Raw genomic sequence first — 15,000 nt, 5'->3', positions numbered from 1 at the left:
CACACACACACACACACACACACATACATTCACAGTAATCATACGTATGACACATACTCACACAGTAGACATATGTACGCTTGCATGCACAGGCACATACGCAGGCACACACACAAGCACGCACACACACACACACACACTCACACACACATAACATAAACATAACACAAACAATCAAGAATTTCTCAGAATTATGAACAGGCAAGATGGAGGTGGGGATGTATAAAATGAATTTTACATGTGAAAAGTTTTGGTACTTGTTGTCTAGCAGATACCAGTGAGAATTGAGTGTGGATAATGCAATTTAGTGAGACAGTTAGAATCATATAGGCCTTTCAGCGTGATTTCTTTTTGTGGAAAAAAAGTGCTGGACTGGGCGGCGGTCATATTTTGTACCGCTCTGCGGTACATCTAGTTGTTGTTATGTCTTACCTTTAACATGTACCAATTGCTTTGGCAATACAAGTTTTCATTTGTCATGCCAATAAAGCAACTTAAATTTGAATTTGAGAGAGAGGGAGAGGGAGAGAGAGGGAGAGAGAGAGAGAGAGGGAGAGGGAGAGAGAGAGAGAGAGAGAGAGAGCACACTCCTCCTCTGTCACCTCATTTCTCCCCAGTTTGCCCTTTTCACCAGGACACACAGGAGGGAAACAAACAAAGGGCCTTCCTCATACTCTCTCTTCCTCTCTCTCTCTCTCTCTCTCTCTTCCTCGCTCTCTCCCTCCCTCCCCCTCCCCCCCCTCCCTCCCCCTCTCTCCAGATTCCAGCCTTTCCCTGACGTCTCCCAGTCAAAACAATGCAGAGATGGAGAGACTGCAGAGAGGGAGAGATAGAGAGATGGAGAGACTGCAGAGAGGGAGAGATAGAGAGATGGAGAGAAAAGGGCAATCCCTCGTTCAATGGCTCCTCTTCTCTCTCCAGCATTCCTCCCCCTCCTCCATCCCCTCCCACCATCCTCTCCTTCCAGTAAACGAGGGAGAGAGAGAGAGAGAGAGAGAGGGAGAGAGAGAGAGAGAGAGAGAGAGAGAGGGAGAGAGAGGGAGAGAGAGAAAGACAGAGAGAGAAGACAGGCTATAAATAGAGAGTTGAGCTAAGGACAGGGCAAACACTGGATACCACGGAGACACACACACTCGCACACACACACACAGTTCAGAGGGAGGACACACAAACACATACACACAGTTTAGACGAGACACTAACACATACACACACAAGATGTCTGTCTATATCTGTCGAAACCTTTTTTTTGGTAACCTTGTGTGTGTTTTTCAGAGTGAAGACAGTTACAAGGACCATTGGATACATGACTGTGATTCAAAGTAATGATGTGTGTGTGTGTGTGTGTGTTTGTATTCTCAGAGCGTCAGGAACCCCAGTTAGAGGACAGGTCGATTCTTGTCACCAAGGCGATAGGCAGTTTGATTGACAGCGTGTGGAGGGGAGAGGTGTGGAGAAGAAGATAGGACCTAAAAGAGGAACGCAGGCAATTACCCATGAGCCTCTGCTTTGGGAAACTCACTATGACACACACACACACACGCACACACAAACTCCAGAACAGCATGCGTGAATGTGTGTGTGTGTGTCATGGTGAGAGAGAGAGAAATTGAGTGAGTGAGTGTGTGTGTGTGAGTACAAACATCTCGTCTTCAGGTAATTATCCCAAATCACTTCTGACAGATTCCCATTACAGGATTATTGTCCATGAGAGAATGTGTGTGTGTGTGTGTGTGAGAGAAGAGTGTGTGTGTGTGTGAGAGAAGAGAGTGTGTGTGTGTGAGAGCAGAGAGAGTGTGTCTGTGTGTGTGAGAGAAGAGTGTGTCTGTGTGTGTAAGAGAAGAGAGAGTGTGTCTGTGTGTGTGAGAAGAGAGTGTGTGTCTGTGTGTGTGAGAGAAGAGAGAGTGTGATTGTGTGAGAAAAGAGAGTGTGTGTATGTCTCTGTGAAATTGCTTGTGTGTCTGCTTGTGTGACCACGTGTGCGTATGTGTGTGTGTGAGTGCTTGTGGGTGTGTGTGTGTGTGTGTGTGTGTGTGTGTGTATGTACAAGGGCAGGCACTCAGAAACAAACTGAAACTGATATAATGGTGTCAAGCAAGCATGCGCACACACACACCAACACACACACAATTAAAGTCACCACACCTTACCTGAAAATACCTTAACAGCTCATTTCTCTCAATATCCAATACAGCCATCACACATACACACCAACTCTGTCAAATACATCCAAAGTAAGTCAAGGATCTCTCTCTCTTCCACACACACACACACACACACACTGGCACGCACACACGCATGCACGCACACACACACACACACTGGCAGCATGCAGGGTGCCTGGGTGGGCAAAACTGGGCTGACATCATCAAACTGGAAAGGTCACGAGGTCGACACCAACACAACAGTCCTGACATTCACCCAGGTCACACACACACACACACACACTCTCTCACCCAGGTCACGCAGGGACAAAGGAGACGCCTGTCCCACTCACACACACACACACTCTCTCTCTCTCTCTCTCTGGTCATGTCTCTCGGCAGGGACAGCACAGAAGGCTCCAAAAAAGGGATGAAGGAGGCAGAAAGAGAGAGAGAGAGAGAGAGAGAGAGAGAGAGAGGAGAAGGAGAAGAAAGGCTTTGTTTTGTTTTAGGCGGTGAAAAGAGAGTTATTGTGTTTGAGGTCCTGAGCCCCGAAGGAGAGAGAACAATGGATTAGAGGGAGAGAGAGAGAGAGGGAGGGAGGAAAGGAGGGAGAGAGAGAGGGAGGAAAGGAGGGAGGGAGAGAGAGAGGGAGGAAAGGAGGGAGAGAGAGAGAGAGAAGGAGGAAAGGAGGGAGAGAGAGAGAGAGAGGGAAGGAGGGAGAGAGAGAGGAAAGGAGGGAGGGAGAGAGGGAGGAAAGGAGGGAGAGAGAGAGGGAGAGAGAGGGAGAAGGAGGGAGAGGAGGTGTGGAAGACAGTGGTATGGAGCAGAGAACAAGACAGAGGTGAGAGAAAGAGAGAAAGAGAAGTATGAAGAGAGAGAGAGGAAGAGAGAAGTATGAAGGAGAGAGAGAGAGAGAGGAAGAGAGAAGTATGAAGGAGAGAGAGAGAGAGGAAGAGAGAAGTATGAAGGAGAGAGAGAGAGAGAGGAAGAGAGAAGTATGAAGGAGAGAGAGGAAGAGAGAAGTATGAAGGAGAGAGAGAAAGAGAGGTATGAAGGAGAGAGAGAGAGAGGAAAAGAGGTATGAAGGAGAGAGAGAGAGAGAAAGAGAGGTATGAAGGAGAGAGAGAGAGAGGAAGAGAGGTATGAAGGAGAGAGAGGAAGAGAGAAGTATGAAGGAGAGAGAGGAAGAGAGAAGTATGAAGGAGAGAGAGAAAGAGAGGAAAAGAGGTATGAAGGAGAGAGAGAGGAAAAGAGGTATGAAGGAGAGAGAGAGAAAGAGAGGTATGAAGGAGAGAGAGAGAGAGGAAGAGAGGTATGAAGGAGAGAGAGGAAGAGAGAAGTATGAAGAGAGAGAGAGAAAGAGAGGTATGAAGGAGAGAGAGAAAGAGAGGAAAAGAGGTATGAAGGAGAGAGAGAGAGAGAGAGGAAAAGAGAAAGAGAGGTATGAAGGAGAGAGAGAGAGAGAGAGGAAAAGAGAAAGAGTGGTTTGAGAAATGTTTTTGAAGTCCTGTGTGCCAATTATTACACTGAGCCCTCAGCTTAGGGGCACACACTTCTGAGTGTGTGTGTGTGTGTGTGTGTGAGAGAGAGAATGTAATGGAGCTGACTGTTCTCCCTGTGCTCTATCACTCTCTCACTCAACACACACACACACACAGAGCGAGCAAGAGAGAGAGAGACCATGAGAGACAGAGATCTTTCACAAGTGAACTCTTCTTGTACTGGCAGCAGCTCCCTCCATCAGTGGTAATGACTCTGTGTGTGTGTGTGTGTGTGTGTGTGTCTTAAAGAAGGCTTCATGCATCAGTGATGAATAAACATAGAAAAAAAAAACAGCCTACAGCCATGGGTGCGCACACACACACTCTTAACATCATCTCTCAGATATGCCACATACACACACTTCAAACTTACCAAAAAAGTGCAAACTGCACACACACAATCATTTTCAGATCCACCTTATACACACCAAACCAATACTCTAATTTCTCTCTCGCTCACACACACACCCACACACTCTTAACCGATTTCAACCAACACACACACACAACACAAAATATGAGATTAGCCACGATCTCAGATACACACAATCTAAACCAATCCTGTAAGTATATATACTAATTTGGTTATAATTTAGTGTCTGCATTTATCCCAATCCGTGAATTAGTGAAACACACTCAGCACACAGTGAACACACAGTGAGGTGAAGCACACACTAATCCCGGCGCAGTGAGCTGCCTGCATCAACAGCGGCGCTCGGGGAGCAGTGAGTGGTTAGGTGCCTTGCTCAAGGTCACTTCAGCCGTTCCTACTGGTCGGGGCTCGAACTGGCAACCCTCCGGTTCCAAGGCCGAAGCGCTAACCAGCAGGCCACGGCTGCCCCCCAATCACACACACACAACCTAAACCAGTCCTGATTTACCACACAGACACACAATCAATCCCTTTTTTTAAAACAAGAGCACACACTTAACATACCTTTCATCTGATTAATAATTTTCTTCAAATTAATACATTTATTCAATACGCACATATACTGAACCAGCTCTCTATAACACACACACACACACACACATATACTGAACCAGCTCTCTATAACACACACACATATACTGAACCAGCTCTCTATAACACACACACACACACCAAATCAGTCCAACACACACCCTCTAAAACAAGCATCTGTTTTTCAACACACACACACACACAATCCTAACTCCACACAATGCACATACACCTCTGTGATCTTGCAGTTATTCCACAAGCACACACACACACACTTTCAAGACTGAACAGTGGGAGAAAAGGACCCACACACACAGTCCTAGTTAGAGCTCTTTGGAGTGGAGGAAGCCTGAGGCAGCTCACAAAAACATTTTTTCTGGTCAAAGGCAGCTTTTCATTTCAAACAGACACACAAACAGACAGACACACACAAACAGACAGACACACACACACACACCCCCCGCTAATGGCTCCAGCAGGGATGCAGTGAGTTGAGACGGCATCACAAAGGACACACACACACACAGCTAGCGCCCAAGACAGTGCATCACAAAGGACACACACACACACACAGCTAGCGCCCAAGAGAAGAGGGTGTGTTATACAGAACAGACAGAGGCCAATTCCATCATGTTCTATTTCTTTCACTTCTGCCATTATCCTCTTGATGACTATTAATAGCCATAGTATTACTTATGAATCTGTTATTAATAGTCATAGTATTACTTATGAATCTGTTATTAATAGTCATAGTATTACTTATGAATAGTATTACTTATGAATCTGTTATTAATAGTCATAGTATTACTTAGGAATCTGTTATTAATAGGGCTGTCAATCAATTAAAAAAATAATATAATTAATTACATACTCTGTGATTTATTAATCGCATATATAATTTTTGCTGTGAAAGTATTTTAAATATTTAAATTCAAATGAATAATTGAAATCAACATTAGTGACATTAAAGTTCAAAAACTCTTTTATTATTATTTTCACTGTTCAAATAATGGCCATAATAATCTATGATATGACCTAATGTGCTGAGGAAATAAATTCAAAAAGTGCAATCTGTTTGATCTACTGCCCTCTGGGAAGAGGTACAGAAGCCTGCGCTCCCGCACTACCAGACTCACCAACAGCTTCATACACCAAGCTGTAAGGATGCTGAACTCTCTCCCTCCTCTCCCCCCTCCACCCTCAGCTACATAACATCGTGGACATTGGACCCACAATGGCCGCCTGCACTACTCCACTTGCACACTTGTACACTTTACAACTTGTTGTTGTTGTCCTGAAAACACAACACTTCTGCTGCTCTTACATAACTTGCACCACTATGTCACTTTCTTTCTTACTTAGGTCAAACAGAACTACCCAAGCCTTTTATTGGCCTGACTTTGCACTAGTATTTTATTGACTGTCTATGCACAATTTCAACCAAATTTTGCTGCTCTTATTTTTTCATTATTATATGTGCCCTCTTATTTACTTACTTTTTTGTTTACTTGAATGTTATGTTTGTCTGTGGACTTAAATTGGTAAAATATGTCTTGTCTTCACCGTGGGATAGTGAGAAACGTAATTTCGATCTCTTTGTATGTCTGGAACATGTGAAGAAATTGACAATAAAGCTGACTTTGACTTTGGGAAGAAGTTTTTTTTCCCCCCACATACAAGGCATTTCAGGCCACAGATATAACCTAGGGGACACAATGAAAATAAATGAACACTCCCCTCAATTTCAACACTTGCAGACATTGCAAAGGACTTTATTTTCAACACTTGATTATTTTTATTTTTATCAACACCATCAGGCCGTTTTTTAAAAGTAAATGTTCCAATCAATGATCCAGGCAGCACGTTTTCTTCGCTCTCCTTCATTTTACAGTCTAATTTTTACTGACTAGAACGGCTCGAAGTCAAAGGTCATACGGAATCGATTAATCTGCACTAATTTTTTTAATCAGTTATTTTTTCTCAAATTAATTAATCAAAATTAATCAGTTTTTTGACAGCCCTAGTTATTAAGTCATAGTATTACTTATGAACAGTATTACTTATGAATCTGTTATTAATAGTCATAGTATTACTTATGAATCTGTTATTAATAGCCATAGTATTACTTATGAATCCATTATTAAGTCATCGTATTGCTTATGAATGTGTTATTAATAGTCATAGTATTACTTATGAATCTGTTATTTTGATGACTATTAATAGTCATAGTATTGCTTATGAATCTGTTAGTTTTCTGTACGCTTCGACAAGTCAATAAAGCCTTTCAATTGAACATTCTCTCTCCCTCTCTCTCAAAAAAACAACACATTCTATGTAAAAAAAAAAAACACATTCTTTTATTTCAGTTTCATTTATCAACAATTTTAGGAATTATGAATATGTACAAAAATCAGAGACATTCACGTTGGGACATTTGCAATTATTCACCTAGACACATCATGGATATGACATCACTAGGGCCACAGCCAATGAGAGAAGGGAGCTGTGAGGGTCAGCTGACATGAGTAGCCAATCACCAGCCAGATCAATAGTAGTCCTCGAGGTCGCCTGATTTGTCTCCCTGGTTTTGAATCTGCTGCTGCTGCCTGTACAGACCAGCCACCTGATGGAGAGAGGGATGGGGAGGGAGGGATGGGGAGGGAGAGCGAGAGGGATGGAGAGAGATGGGAAGGGAGAGAGAGAAGAGAGGGAGAGGGGGGAGAGAGAGAGAGAGAGAGGGATGGGGGGAGGGAGGGATGGAGAGAGAGAGAGAGAGAGGGATAGGGAGGGAGGGATGGGGGGATGAGGTGGAGGGGGGAAATTGATTAACGATGTGAAAAAGGACAGTGGAGATGGACAGAATAATCTGAAGGCACCAGAGAAGCAGAGAGGGAGAAATATTCAGTCTCACTTCCGCCACACACACAGATGTGTATGTGTGCGTTATGTGCATTATGTGCGCTTGTGTGTAATGCGTGTGTGTGTGTGTGTGTGTGTGTGTGTGTGTGATATATGTGTGTGCACGTGTGCTTGTGTGTGATGTGTGTGTGTGAGTGCCTGCGTGTGTGTGGGTGCCTGCGTGTGTGTGGGTGCCTGCGTGTGCGTTATGTGCGCATGGGCACATGTGCTTGTGTGTAATATGTGTGTGTGTGTGTGTGTGTTGTGTGTGTGTGGGTGCCTGCGTGTGTGTGGGTGCCTGCGTGTGTGTGGGTGCCTGCGTGTGCGTTATGTGCGCATGGGCACATGTGCTTGTGTGTAATATGTGTGTGTGTGTGTGTGTGTGTGTGTGTGTGTGATGTGTGTGTGTGATGTGTGTGTGTGGGTGCCTGCGTGTGTGGGTGCCTGCGTGTGTGTGGGTGCCTGCGTGTGCGTTATGTGCGCATGGGCACATGTGCTTGTGTGTAATATGTGCTTGTGTGTAATATATATATGTGTGTGTGTGTGTGGTGTGTGTGTGTGTGTGTGTGTGTGTGTGTGTGTGTAAGAGCTATGTGTCCTACCTGAGATGCTGAGGTAGCATCCTCTGGCTTCTTGTCGTCTCGTATCCGGAGGAACCGTGGGAATCGGAGGGAGATGCCCTTCTCTGGGTCCACCTGGTGGCCACACAGGAGTATTACACTCAGCCCAACATGCATGCACACACACCTCACACTAAACAGGCTACTTGTACTCGGTCCGAAATAAATATCACTAGTTAAAACATTTCAAAATATAGTACACATGGGTTGTTTTGCATTCTGTGACTTTCCAGTAATATATTTCATCATTGAAGATTTCTTAAAAATTGTTAAATGACGTCACACCCCTAATTAGAAGTGATCTCTTCTGTGTGTACATTTGCTTAGTTGCCAATACTGATATTTTTACCACAAAAATAATTATTAGGCTAAAATTGAATTGTTTTTTTCTTTTTTTTTTTTCCAACAAGCCTAAAAATAAATAATAGTGAGTATCACACAAAATACGTAATAGCAGGCTATTTCAAACTGAAATGTCTCCACATTTCATTTCATTGTCACCTCATTTAATTTCAACTATTTTGCACTGCCTCCACAAGACTATTTTGCACTGCCTCCTCAAGACTATTTTGCACTGCCTCCTCAAGACTATTTTGCACTGCCTCCACAAGACTATTTTGCACTGCCTCCACGTTATCTCACCCTAGTCAGTAAAATCCGACCATAAGTTGCCATAAGTCTGTCAGTAGACCGTTGTAAAAGTGGTGTGGCTTCTTTAAGAGTGACATCACGTCATCAGAGTGCAAAGCTACAGTAACACACTAGCCAGTGTGCACCTGCACAGGTGAGGTGAGGTGAGGTGAGGTGAGGTGCAGCGCTACAGTAACACACTAGCCAGTGTGCACCTGCACAGGTGAGGTGAGGTGAGGTGCAGCGCTACAGTAACACACTAGCCAGTGTTCACCTGCACAGGTGAGGTGAGGTGCAGCGCTACAGTAACACACTAGCCAGTGTGCACCTGCACAGGTGAGGTGAGGTGCAGCGCTACAGTAACACACTAGCCAGTGTGCACCTGCACAGGTGAGGTGAGCTATAGCTTCCATAAATCTTGCCAACTTTGCTTTTGAAGTCAGCTCTGCAAGACTGAAATAAGTGCAGTGGCAGCACATGGAGGCGTAGCGGCTATGCTACAGTGTTTTAGGGGAAACGGTGTAATTGAGTGGTATTATTATTTAAGTAGAGGTTATGCTACAGTGTTTTAGGGGAAACGGTGTAATTGAGTGGTATTATTATTTAAGTAGAGGTTATGCTACAGTGTTTTAGGGGAAACGGTGTAATTGAGTGGTATTATTATTTAAGTAGAGGTTATGCTACAGTGTTTTAGGGGAAACGGTGTAATTGAGTGGTATTATTATTTAAGTAGAGGTTATGCTACAGTGTTTTAGGGGAAACGGTGTAATTGAGTGGTATTATTATTTAAGTAGAGGTTATGCTACAGTGTTTTAGGGGAAACGGTGTAATTGAGTGGTATTATTATTTAAGTAGAGGTTATGCTACAGTGTTTTAGGGGAAACGGTGTAATTGAGTGCTATTATTATTTCCAGCAGATACCCACACTGCTGCTACACAAAAAATGTAAAAGTGGCTGGGGCATGTTCTATGCCAGTGGTTCTCAAACTGTGGCACGGGTTCCACTGGTGGTACGCGGACTCCTTCTAGTGGTACTCCAGGAGTCTCCAACATTTATTTTATAAAGATGACATTATAATAACTCCAAATTATATCAAAATGTATATAATTAAAAATCCTTAACAACGCAATTAATTAAGTTAAATTGAAACAATTTTTTTCTCTTTCATGAAAAAAGTCATTTTATAGTCAATATGAGCCAGTAGGCCTCCTAGGCTAGTTTATCTGTATGGGGCATTAGCAAACGGGCCTGCTAGGCTAGTTTATCTGTATGGGGCATTAGCAAATGGCCCTGCTAGGCTAGTTTATCTGTATGGGGCATTAGCAAATGGGCCTGCTAGGCTAGTTTATCTGTATGGGGCATTAGCAAATGGGCCTGCTAGGCTAGTTTATCTGTATGGGGCATTAGCAAATGGCTGAATGGCTAAGCTGTGATGGCTAGCGAAGGAAAAGGTAGCAAGCACGGCGGATCAAAACATTCATGCCATCATGGCACCAAACGGGAAGTATTACAAAGAGAATATCTTCAGATAAACATCAGGAATAGTTTGACAGACTGGCACACTGACCAATCCCATCCCAGCTTTGTAGACTGGAGACAGTGATAGGTCGGCACATTTCACTTCCCACACTTGCACAGCGTCTAACCACACATCCGGCTCTGCTGATTGGTCCACACGGTAATAGGGGCGGGGTTTTGGCAGAATGTGTTCCTGAGAAAGAAAGTCGCAAATGTGAAGGCGTTATGCATTTGGGTCACACACACACACACAAAGACAAAGACAAAGACAAAGACAAAGACGCGCACACACACACACACACACACACACACACACACACACACACACACAAACATTACCTTTAGGAAATTGTAATGTTGCTCCAAGTCCTCATCCTTGAAACCAGTTCCAATCTGCAAAACAGGAGAAATATTAACCTAAGATCTACACACACACATAGATAGAAACACAGACACACACAGAGACAGACAGACAGAGACAGACACACACACACACCTTGCAGACGGACTGGAACTCCTCATTGTCCTCGTCGTAGCAGGCGAGCAGGAATCCTCCGTAGCCGCCCGCTCTCTTGCCCTTGCCCAGGTACGCCCCCACCACACACAGGTCCACGGTGTCGCCCACACCCTCCAGGTAGTCCTTCTTCAGCTGGAGAACGTGTGGAAACATTCAGTATTCATTTACTATGCTTTATTTGATAGGAATGTAAACATCATCGTGATTTAGTATTTATTTAATAGGAATGTAAGCATCATCGTGTTTAGTATTTATTTGATAGGTGATTTGGGAAAAGCCCGTAAAAGTCCTGGCAGGAAGCATGCATAAGGATGTAGATCCAGGAATGCACTAATATTTTGTTCATAGTCCAGTTTGCAACAATTATTAGTTAACACTAAGTTGTAAACACTTCGGAAAAAAAATATAAAAAACTGGATATACCAAAAAACGTTGATGTAATCGCTTCCTGCCAGGACTTTTACGGGCTTTTCCCAAATCAAAGAAGAAACGTCGACGCAGCGGTATAGTAGCAGATGCAGAGGCAAGTGTTATTTAAATAAACTCCTTAAAACTCCTGGTGCACTTACAAACTTTATAATGCCTCGTTATTGGACTAAATTGGACTTGGTCATAGTTGTACTACTGTAGAAGTTTCGTACCATTCAGGGCATTATTAGTGGGGTAATTTACGAGATACTAAGTTGGTTCCATTACGACTGCAGAACATCATTAGTTTCTGACAGCGCTGTTCGACCAAGGGAAAACACGTTCTGGGAGGGTGTTTGGCTCGGGGTCATGATGCAAAGGACCCTAGGGTGAAATTACTCCGAACAATCGCTTTAACATATTTCCACCAACTGGATTTTAATGGACTTTTACTATGGTGTTTACATCACCAATTGAAATATAAAAATGTGAAAATAAATTCTGTTGCAATTAGTTTTGGGTCAGACCTTACTTTGCCTGGACTACACCTCTGCTTTCATCGTTGGTGTGGACCCAAAAGCTGTGCGTAGATCCACTCTAGTTGCGGTCGTAACTGGAGGGGCTGTAGCACTAGCAGCTGGCTGGTTAACGTTATCTGCTTCTGCTAACAGCTAGCTGGCTAACATTAGCAGGTCGTATGATCCTGCCCTTTGATAGAATTGATGTGCTTGGACGACTTGGCATGAGAATCTACTGTGCAAAAGGGACAAAATGCTTGTTTATCACTGTAGAATTCTGGGGTATTCTTACTGTATTCTGATGTGTTCATATGTTACTTCTGTGTGTAGTATACAACAGGGAGAGGTCCATACTATTGTACATAACATAACTGTGCCTTAGGCCTGTGCACCAGCAGGAAGGTCAGACAGGCCGATGTTTGGGAACATCCGAGGAACATCAGACATAACATGGGCCGAGGGAGACCGCATGTCTGCCTATTCGGGCTGGTATCTCCATCCGGCCAGAGCCGGGTTTTGTACACTGGTTGGCTCCTGCCACGTTGGCATGATTGTCGTTTGTATGTTTTAGTATAACAGGCTTAGGAGCGACCCGAGGAGCATCTTCTGTCGGAAGGCTCAGCAGCCGCTTCTAATAACAACCACAACTGTTAGACTCTGCACAGTTTTACTGTTCGAGACTTAGCCTGTGTTCTGTTATTCATTGTTGTACCATCTACAATAAATCATCATCTAATCGCCGATCCTGATCCCGCTGTCAAGCTTTATTGACCATCTTCAATACAGACATTAGAACTAAAACACAACGCAACAACCAGAGAATCCTACATCTCGCCACGCTTCGTTAAATTTACATTTCCCCATAACCCCAGCATGAAATGGGTAGCTAGGTAATGTAAACAAACGTTAAAAAAACAATATAACGGCGTTATATACAAACTTTCTTGTGTTCTGCTTAGATTTTCTTTGATTTGTCGCGCTTCTGCTTGGCTTGTTGCTTGTGGTCTGTGTTGTAGTGCTGTAGCAAAGTGACGTGTTTAGACCTGGGGCAGTGTTGCGTTCTCAATTACTGGTTTGTTTAGATCCAGTGAAATTGTACTCTATTGGAGCGAGTTCTACACTTCATGCATGCATGTTGCTAGGTAGCTCACAGTAAAACCTCATGAACAACTAGAGTTCCTGTCCAGATATATACCAATTCATGTGTACACATCACACAAAACTGTGTGTGTGTGTGTGTGTGTGTGTGTGTGTGTGTGTGTGTGTGCGCTTTCTTACCTTGAGCCAGTTGTGCGAGCGCTTGGCGATCTCGTAGGTGGCGTCTCTCTCCAGAGTCTTGACCATCAGTCCCTCACAAGAGTCTAAACACACACACATACACACACCATCAGTCCCTCACCAGAGTCTAAACACATAACATCTGTTTTGGAACTACAAAAAAAAATCTAATTAAGCCACCCACAAAACAATTTGCATCTTCAGGTAAGCGTGGACACACACACACACACACACACACACACCACATACTTATACACGCAATCTCACACACGCACACACACTTATACAAGCAATCTCACACACACACACACCTCGTACGGACTGCTCGAGGAACTCAGCGATGGCGTCGGTGTTTAGTGAGTCGAGGGAACGGGCGAAGACAAACTGACCCTCCTGCTCCTCAAAGCTCTCCCTCAACAGAGCCCTCCGCGCACACAGCGGCTCCCGCACCAGGGACTGGGAGAGAGGGAGAGAGGGAGGGAGGGAGGGAGAGAGGGAGGGGGGAGAGAGAGAGAGAGAGAGAAGGAGAGAGAGAGAGAAAGAGAGAGGGAGAGAGAGAGGGAGGGAGGTGGGAGAGAAAGAGAGAAAGAGAGAGGGAGAGAGAGAGGCTTAACACTCCTTTATCAAACCAATATTTAGGTCTTTATGTAGCATGAAGCAAAACCATCCAAGTGTTATAGCCTCAAACTAAAACCATACAGACCATACAACATACAGACCATTCAACATGCAACATACAGACCATACAACATGCAACATGCAGACCATGCAACATGCAGACCATGCAACATATAACATACAACATGCAGACCATGCAACATGCAGACCATGCAACATATAACATGCAGACCATGCAACATACAACATGCAGACCATGCAACATGCAGACCATGCAACATGCAGACCATGCAACATGCAACATGCAGACCATGCAACATACAACATGCAGACCATGCAACATACAACATGCAGACCATGCAACATACAACATGCAGACCATGCAACATACAACATACAGACCATGCAACATACAACATACAGACCATGCAACATACAACAGAGAGAGAGAGAGAGAGAGAGAGAGAGAGAGAGAGAAGAAAAGTTTGGAGGGAACAGATTCTTCATCACCACCGTGCTCCTCCTCCTCACCTTGCCGTTCAGGTAGAGCAGATCGAAGGCGTACACACACACCTGGACCTTAATGTCTGCTGCATCCACGTCCTAACTCACACACACACACACACACACACACAAAATGATGAAAACAAACACATCTTTTCCATATACTTGCTGAACTGAAGAGACTGTTGGAGTATAATGCTCATATCACCCTTCCCTCTCTCCCTCCTTCCCTCTCTCCCTCCTTCCCTCTCTCCCTCCCTCTCTCTCTCCTTCAGCACCCCTTTCTCTCTCTCCCTCTCTCTCTCCTTCAGCACCCCTTTCTCTCTCTCTCTCCCTCTCTCTCTCCTTCAGCACCCCTTTCTCTCTCTCCCTCTCTCTCTCCTCCACTCCATCTGGGCAGGCAGCCACCCCCCCCCCCCCCCCCCCCCCCCAAAATGCTCACACGTCACATCTTCAAAACTCTCTCTCCCTTTCCTTCTCTCTCCTTTATCAACTCTCTCTCCCTCTCCTCTTTTATCACCCCTCACTTACTCCCTCTCTCTCTTTCTCCTCCTCACCATCTGGGCACCCCCACCCCCCCCCCCCCCCCCGCCCACCCGCAATTTACACCATCCCACCTCCCCTGGCGTCTCCTGTGTGTGTGTGTGTGTGTGTGTGTGTGTGTGTTTTCTCCCTCACCTTCCTCTTGCAGTTGGATCTGCTACTTCTCTTGTGTGTGTGTGTGTGTGAGTGTGTGTGTGCATGAGTGTGAGTGTTAGTGTGCATGCGTGTGTGTGTGTGCATGTGTGTGGTTTCTCCCTCACCTTCCTCTTGCGGTTGGATCTGCTTTTTCTCCTGT

General features: G+C 44.6%; 1 protein-coding gene and 1 long non-coding RNA gene across 2 annotated transcripts in view; both read right to left on the bottom strand.

The window, feature by feature from the left end:
* The window catches only part of LOC121693527, a 24,666-nt gene extending 22,380 nt beyond the window's left edge, over positions 1 to 2,286 (bottom strand). Inside the window, exons 1-2 of the long non-coding RNA XR_006025528.1 lie at positions 2,263 to 2,286; positions 2,141 to 2,145 (exon numbers count right to left, since the gene is read on the bottom strand). This is a non-coding gene — a long non-coding RNA (uncharacterized LOC121693527). The remainder of the gene's footprint in view (positions 1 to 2,140; positions 2,146 to 2,262) is intronic.
* A 4,701-nt stretch (positions 2,287 to 6,987) lies between these two features.
* Positions 6,988 to 15,000, bottom strand: part of lig1 (ligase I, DNA, ATP-dependent) — a 27,118-nt gene continuing 19,105 nt past the window's right edge. Inside the window, exons 20-27 of the mRNA XM_042072994.1 lie at positions 14,190 to 14,261; positions 13,352 to 13,496; positions 13,041 to 13,123; positions 10,816 to 10,968; positions 10,659 to 10,712; positions 10,369 to 10,512; positions 8,153 to 8,245; positions 6,988 to 7,275 (exon numbers count right to left, since the gene is read on the bottom strand). Coding sequence (XP_041928928.1) covers positions 7,198 to 7,275; positions 8,153 to 8,245; positions 10,369 to 10,512; positions 10,659 to 10,712; positions 10,816 to 10,968; positions 13,041 to 13,123; positions 13,352 to 13,496; positions 14,190 to 14,261 — 822 coding nt within the window. The 3' untranslated portion in view covers positions 6,988 to 7,197. The remainder of the gene's footprint in view (positions 7,276 to 8,152; positions 8,246 to 10,368; positions 10,513 to 10,658; positions 10,713 to 10,815; positions 10,969 to 13,040; positions 13,124 to 13,351; positions 13,497 to 14,189; positions 14,262 to 15,000) is intronic.

Source organism: Alosa sapidissima, chromosome 19, assembly GCF_018492685.1.
Source record: "Alosa sapidissima isolate fAloSap1 chromosome 19, fAloSap1.pri, whole genome shotgun sequence".
NCBI lineage: Eukaryota > Metazoa > Chordata > Actinopteri > Clupeiformes > Clupeidae > Alosa > Alosa sapidissima.
This window is presented reverse-complemented; position numbering and strand designations above follow the sequence as displayed.